The following is an 18,677-nucleotide window of genomic DNA, read 5'->3' as shown; positions in this document are numbered from 1 at the left end:
GAGTTCCTAAGAGATTATTACATATTGTGTTTAACTTTCTGACAAAGAACTGCCAGCTTGTTCACTCAAAGCATACTCTTACTAGTTGAGCAGAGCAACACTCTGAAAATAGTAGTAAATCTCATTGACACCTGGGATGGGATACTGTTAAAACTTTTCTTCTCAGCAGTTCTCTGTCTGGTGACCTAAACTGGTGGAGAGAGAAGCTGCGTTTTGCTTTTTGTTTTCAGCTAGTTGCAAGTCTGAAATCTCCAGAAATATTGTAGCACTCTTCCCGTGACAAAGAAGTTGATCACGTTTTATCCCAAAATTGCATTATTTTGTATTAATTCCCTTTTACTGATATGGGGAGCTTTTAGACTTTACACTAAGCTTTCAGATGTCCTTGTGTGGATCCCCTGGGTGGCAGTTTAGCTGGGAATGACCTTCTTCAGCATCGCTGCTGTGTCAGTGTTTTGTGGTGCAGAGTCTAGGCTGCTCACCGGAGCTCCTTTCCACAGCCATGTTTAAATCTGTCTGTGGTTTTTATGGAAATCTGCCTTCAAGTTTTTCCAAAGGTGAACATACTTACACCTTAATTTATGTAAGATATCATAGTATCTATTGTGCTTTATTCAGGTCACCTTAGTACTCAGATCTCTGGGATGATTGCAAAGTGAATGTGTTTAGAATTTTACTAAAGAGTATTTCCAAAAATACTTCCTTTAAAAAAGAGAAGAGGTTATCTTAAGTTGAATTAACTTCCTGCTTCTAAATATGTACATTCAAAACCTATTTTTGAGCACAAGCATAAATATGATTTAACCTTCCTTGCATTGAACTTGAATGTTACAGTTCTTGTAGTACTAAAATTCTAAGAAAAAAAACCCTAAAATTTTGTTTATTGTTGGGTGTAGGTTTGTTGTTTTCTTCCAGAGGGTCTTAATCACTGGTTTAGTGGTTTAGTAGATGGGGGAAAGCCTCTCTGTTTGTTTGTTTGTTTGTTTGTTTTGTAAAGAACCTCTAGTTGTTACTGCTGACCCTGTAAAAACATTTGAAGTATGCCCCAAATGGAAACTAATGTAGCGGCATGTCTCTGAAGTTTGAGAGCTGGATGTAATACCTCTCAAATGACAACTGAGTGTCTTGGTTTTAACTGGAGTGTTGGCTAACTTTCCAGTCCTGGTAATTCTTAAACTGGTATGTCAAGTTTAGGCACGTGTCCTGTGGACTGTAAGAGCTTTAGCTGGATGCACGGCAGCAATTCTTAAAGATGCGTTTAGCAGAGTACCCTGGCTCTGACAGCGGGCGGTAGCAGCAAAGGCACAGGGTGGCAGCCCACAGGTGATCCCTCTGCGCATAAACACGCGGTGGCTGTAACATGCTCTGTGCACGCATTGCGCCTGGATCTCTCTTCTGGTAGGTGCTGGTGGACCTGGCCTTCATGAACTTGTCTAATACCATTTTTAGCCTGCTAATGTTTAGATTTCTACCATTTCCCATGACGCAACGTGTAACTGTTCTTGAGAGTGGCAGCTGGGACCCCTTCCGTTTTGCCTATGTTAGTAAGTTCTCCACCTGATGCCTTCAGTGGGAGCACCCTGTTTGCCGTGTCCTGCTGGTAGTGGAGGAATAATTCCGCAGTGACCCCCTTATACCTCAAAAGCTCTCGTATGAGCTTTCTTATACCCTGCCTTAGCTGTCCCTGTTCCCCTCCCAGTCCGATGAGTCTTCATCTGTTTGCTGTCTCCTTACACAAAAGCCTTTCCCTGGTTACCTTGTTACTTTTGTCCACGCCTTTTCTGGTTCTGCTATAACTAGTTTGTGAGTTGACTGACATCCTGAGTTCCCCATGGTGATTTGAGGATTGCTTACCAGAGTAACAACAGCTAATCGTAGAGCCTGTGGCAGTGTATGCGTAGCTGCTGGTGCTTTTTCCTTCCCCAGTGTTCATTGCCTTGCATTTATTAGTATTTAATTTCACGTGCAACTGTTGTCAGGTCCTTCTGCAACTCTTTGCTTTGACTGCCCAGAATAATTCTGTACCAAAAAATATCATATCCCTTTTGTATCCTTTTTTCCAGATTTGGCATATCATCTTGCTATGATATGCTAAGGCCTTTTAATGTACCTGGAATTAGAGCTGTAGTTTGGAATGAATAAGGTGAATTTTCACCTTCAATGTGTTTGACAATAAAATTTATTTTTAGATATTTTTGTGTGGCTTTAAAAGTATTTTTCTGTTTGGTGTAAAGGATATACTTATCCGTGGCAGGATTAGCAGAGAGCAACAGAACAGCATGTGTACATGAATTCACTTGTGTTGCATCATCCTTTTCTATTGCTTATACAGAAATTTTCCAGTTGGATTCCCTTCAGGGCATTACAGCAACTGTTTTGGTTTGGTTTTTTTTCCCCCCAGATGACCTGACTTTAATCATTAGGCGTTATTTATTTGGCAGAATGCCATAATGTGGTGGGCACCTTTAGGGTTTTGACAACTTTAAATCATGTATTGATGATTTGTACAGAGCTGTTGGTACCACTGACAACCTGTGAAGATGGAGTATGTGGCTGGGAACCTAGAGGTGGTGGACAGGGAAGAGTAGGGAACACCCGTTGTCTCCCAGAGGGTTTGTGGTGTTAAAGAAAACCTTATGGCTCTGCTGTCACTTTATTGAACCTTCTCCAGGATCGAGAAGCCAAATAATTGAAGCCCAGTGGGCTGACATCAATTTCTTAGAGCTTATTTTTGAAATTATAGGTATGGTCAATGGAAAACTGTCTCTCAGGATCTTTGCATGTGTGCTGCCTTGGTAGTGTCCTCACTTGTCTGAAAATACAGTGATGTCTCAAGCCTGTTTCTGTGTCAGATCTTGATCAGGAGCAGTTCTGGGAAACACCAGACCCCTTTATGCTGGTTAAACAGCGCATGCTACGAACAGCTGAACTTTGTGACCGGGTAGCTAATCTTTGCCTTGTCAACCTCCTTCCTTTCGTCCCTGACACTTCTGTTTGAAAATGCCGAGCTACCTTTTAATGTGCTGAAAAGTATCCTGGGAGGTTTCTGTGCAGTGTTGCTCCCTGAGAGCTGGTCAAGCCATGGGGCGGAGGTCGATACACCAGACCTGTATAGCTGTACGGCTTGACCAGGAAACCTAAACTCCTTCTTTAAGTTCATCTTCCACGTGGAGACCAAAACATTGCTGGAACGGAACCATTAGTGGATCTGGGGTTGTCAGCCAGGAATGCCAGCGCTTATTCTACACGTCACAAATCCGAGGTGGTTTCTCAGTAATTCTTAATTTTGAGAACAATTGGGTATTAACTACTCTTTGTCCTTAAGAGCGTAAGAAAGGATTAAATCAGTGACTGATGGTTGAAAAGGCCTGTGCTCTACTGAGCGCTGAGACGTCCTTGTTAAGGTGGTACGTTTGTTTAACTCTGAAACAAACTCGGCTAGCAAGGGAAAACCCAAGGTAAAGTGGACTTCATGTTTAAAAAGATGGAAAAGTCAGAAATGTCTTTCAAAGATGGAAAATGTCAGAGATGTTTCTGTTTTTCAGTGTTTCTCATCTGTCATTTCTTTTAACTGAGTTATAGCAAAATAAAAATATTACAAAAAAAAGCACCCCTTTGGAAAAAGTAAAAAATAGGCTTGCCCAGATGCTGTGTCTACTGTATGAAAGGAGAACTGGGGCTTAAACACGCTTTTCCCCTTCTAGAGTACTCCACAGGGAGGAGCTGGTGCATGACAGCAGCATGGGAAAAAAGCGACATTTTCTGTGCTACTTGAACTGGAGCAGAGGAGGCTGCAGAGCCTCTTTTGTTCTGGTCGGTCAGTCAGACCTTTCTGCCGCTCCTCTTGGTCACAGCCTGTCTCTTTCTGCCTTACGATCTTTCACATCTCGTGTTTTCCTTTTCTCACAGCCTGTCCTTCTACTGCAGGATTATTTCTTTTTCGTCCTACTTATGGAGCAACAGAGGAGGGTAGAGGACACAGCAAGCAGCCTTGTGTTTTCATTTTTAGATGCTTCTCTAGCTGATGGAAATGGCAGAGAAGGTTCAGTTTAATCCAGTAATCTTTTTTAGTTTGAAAGCTCAATTTTGATAATGACCTGAAGCTTGCTTTTCAAACTTGCTGTACAAATGACGTGTTTTTCAGAAGTTCATAAGCCTGAGCTGTGGCCTGATTTTCCTTGGGATGTCAAAAGACACTTTCCTAGAAGGACAATTATCAAATTTCAGTTTCTTCAAAACACAAAGGTGTGAGAACTTGTCCTTTTAACTGTTGAATAATTTTTTGACCTTGACAGACTTGTCTGAAAGCTCATTGGAAAGTGTTGAAAAACTGGGTTTGCTCGCTGAAACATGATATTCAAGGAAAATACCTAATTAACTTCTTCCGGGTCAAATGGCATGGGAATTCTGGGGGAAAATTTCAACTCCTCTATTGAAGCAGTAAGCACCAAAAAATAAAAAAAGGGCTGGAAGGTGCAAGGCATCTCTAACTAGAGGCATCATTGTGAGACCTGCCTTTTAAAGACTGTTGGAAAGGCTGGCCTGCTCAGGCTGGTTTAACTTTACGCTTAGGTCATTTTGTGATGTGCCTTGACCATACATCCAAATTTACCGCAGTTGCACTTGGCAGAAGTAGGCCGAGCGGTTTGGTGTCTCTGTAGCAAGAGTGCATACTGGCTACCATTCTCAGCTCCAGCCGTTTCCCCACAGTGAGCTGAGTTTTGGGATTGTTTCTTTTCTTCTTCCACCAGCCACTTCTTTGGTCTAACTGACTTGGTGTTTCTCAGCTGGACTCCGAGTTTCTCTAATAGTAAGATTTCCCATGTGCTGCAGTTCTGTTGTCAAAACCCACGAGTTAAAAATTGGGAACAAACTGTGGGTATGAAGTTTGTTTGATGCTTAGCTTCCCCCTGATCAAGAATGGCGCGGCGTTGGCATTTTATGCATTAGCTTCCTGCTGGGTTGTGCCCTTGCCAAGACCATCTCCTGTGTTTGCACTGTGTGACAGCGACTGTGGGGTGGAGGCCCCCAAGTCGGAGCCAGCTGTAGCCGCCTCTGCCGCAGAGGGTGGCCGCGTTTATGCTGCGTGGAAGTACCACGCTGTTTCCAGCTAACTCAGCTCTCTGTGTGCCGTAATGCGGATGAGTACTATGTCACCTTTCTTCTCATACCAGTTTTTGTACTGTGCTGCTGTTGAAACAAGCTTCCAGCTACTGAGGAAGTTCTTTTTTTGTGTCTACATTGATACAGATTTATTGAAATCAACAAGACTCCTAGCTATAAATAAGATGGAATACATTGTGGTTGCTGAATGAGTTTTGCAGAAATGTCTGTGAAGGGCATCCAGTTTGGCAATGTATTTTAATACGCTTTTTTACGCAAGTAAGTTATTTTTGTTCATGCCTGAGACCTACCAACAACCTCCATCATGCTGAGTTTATTTAAAGAGTCATTGAAACAGCAAATAATACTATGATTTAGAAAGAGTAATAAAGAACTTTAATTCAGGGTAGGACAGATGATGAAAGGCAATTAGTACTTAAAGGTGGTATCTATGAACTTAATGAATTTTAAAACAGAATCAGAGATTGTTTCTCTAATAAAGACCATTTAAAAGAGATCCAATGTTTCTGAAAATGCTGTGTTTCTGAAAATTATTTGGTATACTTTGAGAAATGGCCTGTCAGTAGGCAAGTCTTGCAGGATTTCTTATGTATGCCAACATGTCTTTGGCAGTTACATCTCCTTTTTTTAAAATCCTTTCTTCTTTCCTGGACTGTCATGTATGCTAATATGTTCTCTTTGGGGCATAGAAACATATCTGTGTAGTGGTTTGAGAAAGCTGCCGTCCCTCAGTCAGCTACGTGGAGCGTCCCGCAGCCGTTGTCCCCTCGCAGCTGCAGATAGGTAACTTCCAGCTAGAAGATGTTGCTTAATTACCAAGACTGCGCTGCAGACTCCCATCGGAGTACGCCTTTACTGCCACCGCCCCTGTTGACTTCTCAGGTGCAGCCTGTGGTGGCACTGCTTTTCCTCAAATTTAGCCCCTTCCCACCTCACCCAGCGGTAGCAAAGCAGCTGTTCCCCTGATGAGAAATAAAAGGAGGTACTTCCATTACGCTTGAATTTTCTGGTCAAGTTATCTTATCCAGGGCTATTAAACTCCTTGTTTGCCACACCAGGAACAAAGATGCTCTTATTTTCATGCAATGTGAGGTTAGTTTTGTCCAAAAGCTAGGAAGATTCAAGTGCCCAAGAGAATCTAGAAGCTTCAGATATTACATGGTGACCTTGTTCCTTGTCAGGACAGTTCTGTGTGGTGATAACACTTTATTTTCCTAAGGACATCAGCAAACTGTTTGTTCTTAGTGGCATTCCTGGTGCTGGATACCCAAAGGTGGGGTAAAGCCAAAATGATGCCTATACTGTGACTGCATTGACAACTGTTTACGTGTCTCATTGAAAAGAAGCAATTATTTTCTGCCGCTTCTAACACTAGGCCTGGCAGACCTCGCAGCCCATGGGTGGGGATGACCCTGCTCCAGTTAGAGCAGTGGCTTTCAGCCGGTGTTCCGTATCATCTGTGTAGAGAGTTTTGTAACACCAGACTTTCTCAGTTACCTTTCCTGAAGCCAGTCTCCTTAAAGAGGGTGTTCTTTTTAGAACACAGATGTAAAGGAGTCCTCTGATGGGCAGAGAACGATGATAGTGGCAGTGTGTTTAGTATAGCTTCACCTTATCCGGTACAGGAAGGGCTTCTTCCAGTGTTTAAGGATTTTTTTATTTTTTTTTTTTAACTTTTTGCCTCTAATTTAGCTCAGTCATTAATAAGTGTTCCACTTGTAAAAATAACTGTGGATAATCTAAAAATATGTTTGACAATACTTCTAAATACACTAGAACTTACTATTGCTAGATTGTGACAGCCAGTGTAGCATTATTGGAACACCAGTTGTTTTCCACTCTACACTAACGTTCATTCAAACTGGGTGTAACAGTGATTGCTTCTTAAACTTCTAAGAAGCGGAGTTTGTATCCGAGATTTAAGTATTTTGGTACTGTGTCAATTCGTACAAGAGCCTGGGTGGATTCAAGCAGGAGAGTGGTGTGCTGTATTCTGTTGGTCTCTCACCCTATTGGCATCACTTGTGCTACTTTGCTACTCCATTGAAGTACCAGCTCATAAATTGTTTCTAGCGAGTATCTTGTAAGCTCTTGCAATAATATTTTCACACTAATAGGTACATTCTTGGAAAAATAGAAGGCTGAACTAGGATATTGAGCTGTAGAGTTGTTACCCATTGGGTAGCTGAGAGGTGGAGGTGAAGAGTATCTGCAGCTTACAGTGGAAACGGTGTGAAGCCAGGTGATCCTAGACTTCTGTCCCGAGCCCCCACACACGTTCTGTTAGTTCTGAACCATCTTCAGGCTTGCGTAAGCAAGCATCTGTCCTTCAGAAATATACCGTGAAACACAGTATTCAGTTGCTGAGTCCTTTTATCTCTTCATAGCAGATAGGCAGAAGAGAGTAAAAATAGTGCTTGGCAACTCGGTTGTGTTTGGGGACAGAGTAAGTCTGTGTTAGCATTATACCCTCAACAAAAATTGTCCTTTCTCTGTGGGTGTTTCTTTTTTCTTGCCTCTGCGTGGTTTAATTTTAATCTGTTGTACAACGTCTGGGCTTCAAGATAAAATAGTTCTTTGTCACCTGTCTTTCTCATCGTTCTTAATATGCATGCTGAGGACTGGAGCTGTTTACTGGACTGCCAGCTATTTCATGGTGTTTGTCTTTGGCCAAAGACTTTTCTTCAAGCTGTATTTTACCTAAGATAACAACTGCTAATTGCTGGTTACTGAGACTGGCTTTACTTGAGCACAGAGAACTCTGCAGTGTGAGAGAGATGTAGGCAGAATTGCCACAAAGGCTATGGAGACACCTCAGTTGGTGTTGATGCCATAGCTGGTAAATAAAGTTGTTCAATACCTTATATAGAAGTTACCTCTGCATACCGAGGCACCATTGTTTTTAATTCACTTCTTAGAGCAATGCTTTGCTGCTTCTCTCCTCCACTTACAGCTTATTTTTCTGTGCATGAAACTGAAAGGAGGAGGTACAGATGACTTGGCAACAAAGCAAGCAAAGATGTTGAAAACAGTAACAGCAACAAAAGCGTTCTTCAGAAGTGTCTTATTTCCATAGTCTGGTGTTCCCGTATCTGTTCAGACACTTCCCGCAGGATTGTGGTGTTACTTCAAGTTCTGTTCAGTACAATCAGTCAAGACAGTGTTTAAAAAGAAACTGAAAATCCACTGGTGACAACAGAAGCATGGTGTAGATGACAGGGTAAGTGGGAGCTCACCTGAGAAGAGGAACCTACAATAAAGCTCCTACATTTCAGAGTATGAATCTTTCATGCTAGCCTGAGACATGCATCGTTCCTGCGTTGGCCTCTCAGTGAAACAGTGGATGTCTAAGCTCTTGTATATATCAGAAGGCACTTAGGGTCTACTGAGGAGATTTCACAATTACTGTAAGACTTGAAACTCTATTTTGAAAAAAATCCAGTGAGGTATGGTGGGTTATTTGGGGGTTTCTGAGTGTATATATCTCAGTCAGTTCTGCACTGGATATTTTATTTTTCTAAGTAGACCTAGTATTAAGTGCAGAAGTACCAAAACATTGGTAATTCTTCCACTGGAGTTTTTAAAACGGAGTAGCAATATCTGAGTACACATACATACATAGTCAGTTTTCAGAGTAAAACCTGCTTTAGAAACTTCAGACAAAGATGCTGCCATCCTTTGAAAAGCACAGAGGACTCATTTGCTGCGATACAGAAGAGCTATTGGTCCTTAGTGATGGCGTTGCGTAGCTTCTGCCTGTTGAAGAACTGTTTCTTCAAAACTGGATGAACCTTCTCGGTCTTCTATTTCTTCCTTCCAATGCACGAACTTCATTGGTTCTCGGTTTGGTGCTGTTTTTGGGGTTTTTCTTTAAGGATAGCAACACAGCGTGGTGGTGTTCTATTTTAAAAAACCCCAGCAACTTAGTAGCTTTTATCAAATGCTGCACTGCAGCATTCGATAGACGTTAATAATGCCCATGTCTTCTGTGTGCATCTGGCTGGTAACCTGGAATATTCCAGTTTTGTATCCTTAATAGCTATGTGATCTCTGAATCAGAGAGGCAATGGACCGTGCAGTTAGATTCGTACCAAACGCTCGTTCACTGTGTTTTGGGGCGGGCTGGGGCAGAAGGGAAGAGTTTTGTCCTACACGTAGAGAACGGATTTCCTGGGTTTCATTTATGTTTATTTCTTTGGTAGAATTTTTCCAGTTAAAGATGTACCTGCGGAGCCTGAAGCGCTTACACACTGGCTCTATCAACGATTCATTGAAAAGGAGGATCTGTTGACGCATTTCTATGAAACAGGTAGGATGGTATCCAGCAAAGAATTGTGCTTTGTTAATGTCTTTTCTTACAAGGAGCTCACAATGGTTTGAGAACGCATGTACGTTCTTCACATGAATGCAGCAGATATAATTATTACTACTATTTATGCGGCAAAAAAGTTTGATGAAAAATGATCTAGGAAAGGTAAATCACCCCGGTTAGAACAGGGTGGTGTTTGGAAGCTGGCACATTCAAAACAGATCTAAGGAAATCCTCTTTTTTTTGTCTGCAATAACATACAGTTCAGCTGTGAAACTTGCTGCCATGGCATTTCATTGAGTGGAATAATTCAGCAGGATGCAAAGAGGCAGTGAACATTTACATGCAAAGTAAAAGTATTCAGAGCTTATGTGAAGTTTGGAGGGGATATAAAACCTTCAGGGTTTAAAAGGAGCAAGTTCTTGACTAAAAGGGATTAAATAAGACTCTAACGTGAGGCAGGTTATTTCATCTGCTTAGTGCGGCTGTTCAGCGTGTTCCTCTGGCACTTGCACTGTTAGAGGAAGCTGATCCGAGTAGTCTGCGGATCTAATCCAAAACCATAGTCCGCTTCTGTTTCCCCTTACGCTGAGGAGAAGGATGCTGTGGTTGGGAGGATCTGTCAGAACTGCATGGCATGAAGTCTCTGCAGCCTGGGGCTGTCAGCCCTGCCCTCCTTGCTGCAGGGTACCGAGAATCGCTTCCATCGTAATGTACCTGCAGTGTTAGTGGATCAGGGGAACCTCAATAAATTTAGGGCATTGAGAACATTACTGAAGGGATACTGCCAAACGTGTAATTTAAAATATCAGGGAAATATTATGAAACTATAGTTGGAGAGATGTTTCCTCAGGGCTCTTTTTTTCCATCCAGTTGTTGACACTGCAGTATGTCATCTGCTCTCCAGCATGGGGATGTTTGGAATACAAAACAGAGGAATTCATCATAATAAAAAAAAGAAAAAGAAAATCCAGAGAAGAAAAAACAGAGTTTTATTTAGATGTGTATGAAAGGAAATTTATCAAACATAGGCTGAGTAGGAAGACTCCAGATGAAATAATGCAACTTGTCTCTGAAGAAAAATAATCTCTTCATTAGCAAGTATCACAGTTGTTGAGGGGGAAAAATACTCATTCTGGTGAATTAACGGAGTTGAATATTCCAGAGTGACTATGTTAAACAAAGCTACTTCTGTTCCATAATTTATTGCAAAGACTGCTTTAATTCGGTTTTGAGTGCTTAATTTATCAGCTGTAGGCCTTAAAAAGATTAATAGAATTCTTTAACAACCCGGAGTTGTGTTTTGCTTTATGAAATACTGCTGTCACTCATCCATCATTGATGGCAAAAGTCAGACCCTGCTATATAAATTGCATCCAGATGCATAGACTGGACTTGATTAGACAAATAAGTTTGTGAATCTGTTTAAAACTACAGGTGTAGTCAGTAGGACTTAAGGAATTCTTGTTACTGAGACATTATTTCATCAATACCATTAAAACAAGTTATACCCCAAAAAATCTAGACCAGAATTTCAGAGAGTATAATGAATGTAATCAGATTTATTCACTGAAATGCGCTTCCAAAATAGGATAATTGGTTATAATTTGCCCATGTAATCAGTAGGCATTAATAAGATGTAAATGCTATGACATAGGACCTTATTAGGTGTCAATTAGCATAATTTAAAGTTACTACTATTTATGCCGGTTGAGACCTTGCTAGCATTGTTTTTCTTGGCTGACTGCAAAAGTGCTGTTACAGTTTCTGGAAACTCCTTGGAGGAGTCCTGAGGCCCCATGCGAGGGGAACCCCTGGAGCTGCTCAAGGGCGACCTTTGTGTTGGTGTGTTACGTTCTCTCGGGTCGGGGTGGTTCCAAGACTTGGGGCTGTTGCAGCAGATGGGTTTTTTAAATGTGCACTGCTTGGGAACTCCTCTCAGTTCATAAAGCTGGAGCAATGTTTAATGCTACGTGAAACTTTAAAAGTTCGAATTGATGATGTCTTTGGCAGGATTGCATTCTTTTGGCATATTTTTATTTGGGAAGAGGAAGAAACAAAGCCTAAAACGCCTTTAGGCACTTTATGCCTAAGTGTTCCGAATTGTAATGGATCTGGGGAAAACCTATAATATTAGACCTCTTAAAATTAAACAAAAGAAGTATCTGCCTAAAATTTGAATACAAAACTGTCCCATCCTTTCTTACAGGTGCTTTTTACACATTTCATTTATAAAATTAAGATTGTTTACAGTTAATATCTGTACGTATAAGCAACACAAAGACTCCTATTTTAGCAGCTAGTGGAAAGCTTGTACTGGCAGGTTCATGATTTCTGTAAAGTCTTTAGCAGGATAACCTCGAACACTGCGGTAACGCGAATGAGATGACATTTAGCAGAACAAAAGCACTTGAAGGCTAATTGAAATAAACCCCCTATAAACTAGGAGCTTACGAGTTGGAAACGAGTAATTGTATCCTGAAGGCATCATGCTCTTCATTCACTCTGATCGTAAGCCAGCTGGTGTGATGTAACTAAAAGAGTAAGCGATGAGAGGCGTTTTCACCCGTGCTCCGGAAATACTTTTCATTGTACCAAATCTGAAACCTCGCCTGGCAATTCTGTGTACATTGTCCCCGTTTGAGACGTACGAATTGAGCCAGGAAGAGGGACTGGTAATATGTGCTGAGATGACTAAGGGGGAGGAGGAGTCATTTCTGTGAAGGACAGCTAAAAATGCTTGGCTTGTCTCAGCTGGCAAAGTAAAGGATCATGTTCTCTGTAGGATACAGGCTGGCTGGGGAGAGGGGGACGAGGCAGTTGCTGTATGTGCCGAGGAAAAAGGAAAGTTATTTAAACCAAAGGTCAGTCTGGGTGCAGAAAAACAAATGGGCCATGAGGGAACAAATGTGGCATAAGGTGGACAAACAGAAGTTCAGCAGTCAGAGTTACTGGGCAATAAATGGTGTGGCATACCTGCCCATGTGTGAAAATACATCTCGGGGAGAGGAGGATGGGACTCATCAAGGGTTTTCTTGGGGGGGGTAGATGGTTTTTTTTTCCTTTAATTTAAGAGCATTCATACAGGAAGAAAAGCTTTGTCTTAAATGCTTGATTGCAGTTCCTCCAGTGATTGCAAATCTGAAGCACAGAGATAAGTTGCTGATGGTATCTAATTGCCCAAATTGTGTGGTTCCTAAGATTAAAAATTGACACTGCTATATCTTTGCTCTTTGAATCATTCGTCTCTTGTTCTTCTGTGAGTCGTCGTGACTCCAGAATGCTGCAGCAAGTACATCGTCTTCTCTGGTATATTTAGAATTTTTATACCCACTGTTCAGGATTAACAACAACAAAAGTGGATCATATCATCCAGGCACTGTGCATCTCAGTAAAATGTAACGCAAATTATTTAATATGCTGATGTAAATGTATGCAAACAGTTTGCTTATGATCATAAAGCTCTGATGTATTCAGACTACTCAGATGCATTTAATGCAGTGTTGCAAGTCAAGAGAAATCAGAATGGGGAAAAATGACTTTTTTTTAAATTGTCAGCTGTAGCTTTGCCAGTCGTCCTCATCTAAACAGGCACCTCAGTGAGATCGTTCTGCAAAGCTGTGTGGCAGATCACAACGCTCCTGCCATCGGTGTGACTGACTGGCCGCCGACGGCTCAAACAACACGTGGAAACTATTGTTTAGGAAAAAAGTGTGTGCGTGTGTATATTTATATTTTCAAGAGGAACCTTGAGAATGTACGTGTGTTGCTTCTTCGCAGTATACAAAATCATTACCAAGCAGTTGTGAAGTTTAATATGGAATCCGTTCAATTTGATCATACAGGTGTTAATAAAACCTCAAAAATAACACAGAAAACGTAGTTATCTCCCTGCAAAGGCTGAGTACAGTGAGGAGAGCTGCTTTTAAGGAATGCTTTGAAGTTCATGCCCAAAGTTTATATCCCAATGAAATGAAAATTGTTCTTCATAAATAAGTTTTGGGTTTGGGTTTTTTTTTCAATTTTCTTAAAGATAACTGACAATGCTGGAGAATCTTTTGAAAGTTTAACAGTGTAGTACAGAAGTAACCAATTGATCGTTTGTGGGCGCTGTCGCTGGGACAAACAGAGGTGGTAAAGACTCGAGCATTAAGGCTATAGTCCCTGCTGCAGAAGTGTTAAATGTGTTTTATTTTCTCTTTCAGGAGCTTTTCCGCCACTGGAGGGTCAAACAAAAGCCATTTCTCGGGAGATGACCCTCAGTAACCTGTGGCTAGTCGGCATACAGTCACTTGCATTTTTGTCAGGCGGAATGTGGTACTGCATCTTTCAGTATTTTTATCACTGCCTATTTTAAAAGTGGAATGGGACCTGAGGACACGATGGGAATCCGGGCTCTTGCAAATGAGTATCTTGTCATATGTGCAAATGTGAATATTCAAGAATAAAGGAAAATACTGGACAGACTCTTCCCTCTCTTCGGGGAAATTTTAAACTCCGCTAAAAGTGAAGATCAGTAACATAGTGACCTGATGATGTATTATTTTAAGATTTGTCTGTATTTTTAAAAATGTATACTCTCACCCACACTTAAGCAAATTCAGCATTTGGACAAAAGGTGCAATCGTACAACCACCGTAGAAGAATGTCTGTGACGAGAGCTCTGTCACCACAAGTATTTCTCGGCATTGTAGTTAGAGCGCAGAAAATTCAGCGATTTGTCTCTTCCGTAGTCTGTGCAGCATCGGTGTCGTAGAGATTCCTCATTTGCACAACTTGTATTTCGTTGCAACTCATTGTGCTGGAGTCAGAGATACTCAGCAGAGCTGGTGGCGGTATCTTTGCGGCTACACAGTCAGCAGCTGTTGTGTTAGACACGTTGATCTAAAACCCAGACCCAGGCAGCGTCCAGCGTCAGGTGTGTTTTGTGAGGAATCGGTCCTCGGCGAGGCATTGCGGCAGCGTGGTGGGATTAGAAGCTCTCCACGTGTGATGAATCGGCCTGTCCCGCCGTGGGCTGAGCATCAGCTCGCTGAATTTCGTGTGCTACCAGTATCTCGGGTTGCGAGGAGACCTGGAAAATACGAAGGCACGCGGTTTATTTTCCCTTCGTGTTCAGAATGCATCGCAACGATCATTATCAGTTTCCAAAATGCACTTTTAAAGGAGGAAAGACAGGAAACTTGGGGAACAGGGGAGAGCTTTGTGCGTCACGCGTCGGGAGCCAGGGCAATTCTAGCTGTTTCTGAAGGTCTGCTGGTGCTGCTGGTGATTTTTAGCCACCTCTGTATTTTGTATACTGCAGTCCAACCAAGGTGACCTTGGAGTGGTTTCTAGAGGCCTTTTTCTCCCCCTAGTTGCAATAGCACTAAATATACTTCTGGGAGAGTTTAAATAATTCAATGCCAACCATCTTAATGTTTTGCTAAGGAGTAATAGAAGAAAAACTAGTTTCTTAAAAAGGAAGAATAGGTATAATTGCGGTCATAAATTTATAGGAAGATACTACTGCAAGAAAAAAAAAGTATGGTAAATATTCTGAATAACTACACGGAGGGCAGTATTAATTAGCTCACCACTGTGCTAAAATCTTACTGGAAGAAGGACGAGTCGAACTGAAAGGCAGACTGGATCAGAAGACACTTTCAGATGTATCACACAGGATACTTTTGGAAGGATGTCTGTGATGTACTGTCTTAGTTCTGGCAAGTCTAACTGGCATCATGTTTATGTGATTATGCACAGATTTGAGAGCGCTGTTCCTAAAATAAAACTAATCTCTCTAAACGCAGGCAGGGTAGCCAGAACTTCAGACGCTGGCATACTGCCTCGTACGGAGTGATCTGACTGAGAACAAAGCAAGCCCTCCGTAGTTTTGGCTCCGAGTCAGCAATACGATCCCCCTCCTCTCTCCCTCTCCCGTACATGAATCCCAGTGGGGGGGTGCAGAATACAAAACCTAGCTGGTGTTCCCTTGGGGGGGGAGCTGAGAGCTTACCAAAATACGAGGCAATGCCGATTGCCATGACTTCATGGAAAAGCACCCAGTCCCGTGTGCCACCTGTCCCCCCAGACGCAGCAGTTTCATCCTGAGGTAGCCCAGCAGGGTGGCTGCAGATGGCAGCACAGCAAGTGCCCCTGAGCTGCCTGCCAGTCCCCTCGCAGACTGTAAAGAAGGACTGCAGCTGGTTGCCCAGCGCTTCGTGCTGTAGGCAAGAGGTTGTTTCTAAATCCCATCCCTGTATAGCCAGGCACACACCTGAATTCTGGTGTAACGTAAAATCCATTCAAAAAGAGGTATGCCCTGAAAGGGAGGCAGTTTTGGGAGTGGTTTTTTTTTCCTGTTGCTCTTGCTGAAGGGCAGCTGCTGGAATGAATGTATTTAATCTGTCGTTTTACGGGAGGGTGTTGGGCCAGCACAGCGTCGTGACCGTGGCAGTGGTGATGTCTGCAGCGCATGGGCATAAACGGACTCTCAAAATTGCAAAATGCAGGTGAGAAACTGCTCATTTCTGTGCTCCACCAGGTGGTTTGATCAGAACCACCGAGATGCCCGTGGTACAGCTGGCTTTATTTTGAGCTAAGACAGACTAGAGTGATATAAAAAGGGAAGTTTATCTAAGCAGATTGCACAGCAGTACCTCACATCAGGAGGTTGTTCTTTATAGATCCTGCGAACTCCATGTAAAAGCATACTGGTTTTTCAGCTGCAGTGTATTTTTTTTCTTCCCCCACCCCAGTGGATTGCAGTCGACAGTGAGTGTTCACATGCTGCCTAAAGAAATCAGTAACGCGCAGTAATGTTTCAGATAATGATTGGATTTATCGGGTCCTGTTGATTTTCAGTTTGTTCCTCCGTAGTTCTTACTACTGTGAGACATTTGTTTTCAAGCACTGATTGTTGTTTTGGTAGGGTGAGTAAATAGTATCAGGTCTGAGGCTTCCTTTCTGCCTGCACTGGGAAATGGGAAGAGAGCCCGACACTGTGTCTCCATATGGCTGGGTTGCTGGGGGTGACAGTGGAATGAAACTGTTGGTGAGAAACTCCCCAGCACCCTCCCAGCATCAGCTTGGATGCTGCTTCACGAAAGAGAATAAATTGGATAAAAGAAGTTGTTTCTATCAAGGGAAAAATGTAAAATGTATACAATATATAGGAAATTCTGTGCTAGAAATACCATGCTGGTCAGGACTGTTGGGAGCGTAGCAGGCTTGTTTGTAAAACGTGAACTCCTGTTGGCTGCAGGTCGGTTCTGCCTTCCGGCAGCGGCCCGCGTTACAGCTGTGCCGGGCGTTCTGCTGCGCCATCCGTGGGCTTCCTCTTCTGAAGAGTTCAAAAGGCGTTCGATGGAAAATGGTGTTAATGAAGCATACATTTGATCACAATGTGGTTAATTAATATGACTTTGAATTTATGTTAGGGGAAATATAATGGAAGGATGTATAAACCAATAACGAATGAAGAATTCACAGAGAAAACACGAACTGAAAGCTGTTGCACACAGAAGTGAGAAGATGGGAATTGAAGTGTATTGCAAATAAAGACAGTTCTCTGCCAGGGTTGCACACAAAACATCGGTACGTTTCTATGTTTAGTGGTTCACAAACAAGTTGTTACAGCTGAAACGATCGACGCCCTCACGGTTCAGTCTTGCTGCTCTTCAGATCCTGTTACGTGAAGAGCATCTGTCTGCTGACAAGGAGCCACGTCTTCGTCAGTGCCCCTGGGTGAGTCGCCTTCATGCGGGTGCCCTTGTATTCTATGCACGGCTCAGTCGACCTTTTCAACAGTGATGGCTCTTGCAGGAGGGATTTTTCTTTTTTAAGTTGCTGTCATCAGATTTTGAAAAGCAAGATTTCAATTTACCGTGCTCACTGGAAAATTAAAAGCTTCCTTCTCCCTCCTCCACCCCCAGCATCAAAACCAAGTTGCATCTGATTGCAGTTAAAATACAGCAGTCACTGTGGTACTGTTTGTGACTCACTTGTTTTGCCAGTGATGTGATGGGGTTTTGTCTGACACTGCCATAAAGTGCTGTTAACTTTTTCCACCTGTTTGTACAAGATAATACAGATACCGATCACTGTGTGCGACAGGATTCAGCTGCTCCACTTTGCCTTGACGTAACATTTTTGGGACCAAAGGTACTTAGAGCTGGGATTTCCAAACCGCGAGACCGGGGTCAGGTGCAGTCTCTTGATAGTCAGCCGGAGATTTTGTGGTGATCTGCTGCAATCACACAGCATAATTACACATCTGGGGTACTGTCTTGTTTGGAAATAATGGAGCCATATGAAATGAAGAGTTATTTTGCAAAACTGCGTATTTGATAGTTTTTACACTTTTTTTTAAAAAAAAAGAACAACTGGAAGAGCAAAACTGAAACCATACTCTGGTTTAAAACGTCTGCGTACATTGTGAACACTTCTGAGCAGCTCTGGGGTTTTTTTCTGTAAAACCAGTCGACTGCCTGGCTGTGATACAACAGAAGTCTTTGAAAGGATTCTATGCATTTTGAAGTTAACCCTTTTATTTTATCATTGGATAGCGAAGTCATTATTCACTGAACAACTGTCCTATTAAAGTGAGTTAGTTCCTTACAATTACTCCACAATGATGTTCATTTTGTATGATAAAAATGAGTTTTCTCGATACCAGTTATTTTCACCTCCAATTTTCTCCTTCCTTCCTGTGTTACCTGCATTTTTGTTTGGTATGAGAAAATGGATGCAGAAGCCTGTAGTGATTCTCAGTGATGTTGCAAACAGCTGGTCGTGTTTGGAATTATTTCATTGAATTTATTTCATTGGATTTTTTTTAATCAAATCTTTCCAGCAGCCAAGATGTCTTTCAGAAATGTAGACAGATACCAGAAGTGGCATTTCTCTACAGAGATTATTGGGTGTCTTTTCCCCTTTTTTTTTTTTTGTGTGTGTGGCAAAAATAAAGTTGATTTTTTTTTCAAGATTATTTCATGTGCTTATAATCCTTAATACATGGGATGATTTTCTTTGGTTGTATTTATTGTGCTTATATCCAGTAGATACCCAGTCTCTGCTGTGCTTACCATAAACACAACACATAGTAAAATGACACTTGGGTTCACTATCCAGCTGCAGTAGGTAGCGTGGCTTGTTAGAGCTCTCATCGGGACAGAGGCAGAGCCTCTGCCAGAAGTGGTAAGGGGAGGAGTGGAGCAGGAGGGCGGAGGGGGGAAAGCAGCTTCCCCGGCCCTCTCCCCCT

The 18,677-nt window shown here is 42.2% G+C and overlaps 1 protein-coding gene across 3 annotated transcripts in view; it reads left to right on the top strand.

The window, feature by feature from the left end:
• The window catches only part of LPGAT1 (lysophosphatidylglycerol acyltransferase 1), a 64,814-nt gene extending 46,410 nt beyond the window's left edge, over nucleotides 1-18,404 (top strand). For all 3 annotated transcript variants that reach the window (XM_075412954.1, XM_075412955.1, XM_075412956.1), the window contains 2 exons: nucleotides 9,327-9,433; nucleotides 13,639-18,404. In XM_075412954.1, the coding sequence (XP_075269069.1) occupies nucleotides 9,327-9,433; nucleotides 13,639-13,790 (259 nt within the window). In that variant the 3' untranslated portion in view covers nucleotides 13,791-18,404. The remainder of the gene's footprint in view (nucleotides 1-9,326; nucleotides 9,434-13,638) is intronic.
• Nucleotides 18,405-18,677: the final 273 nt, after the last annotated feature.

This window comes from Opisthocomus hoazin, chromosome 2 (genome assembly GCF_030867145.1).
Source record: "Opisthocomus hoazin isolate bOpiHoa1 chromosome 2, bOpiHoa1.hap1, whole genome shotgun sequence".
Lineage (NCBI taxonomy): Eukaryota > Metazoa > Chordata > Aves > Opisthocomiformes > Opisthocomidae > Opisthocomus > Opisthocomus hoazin.
This window is presented reverse-complemented; position numbering and strand designations above follow the sequence as displayed.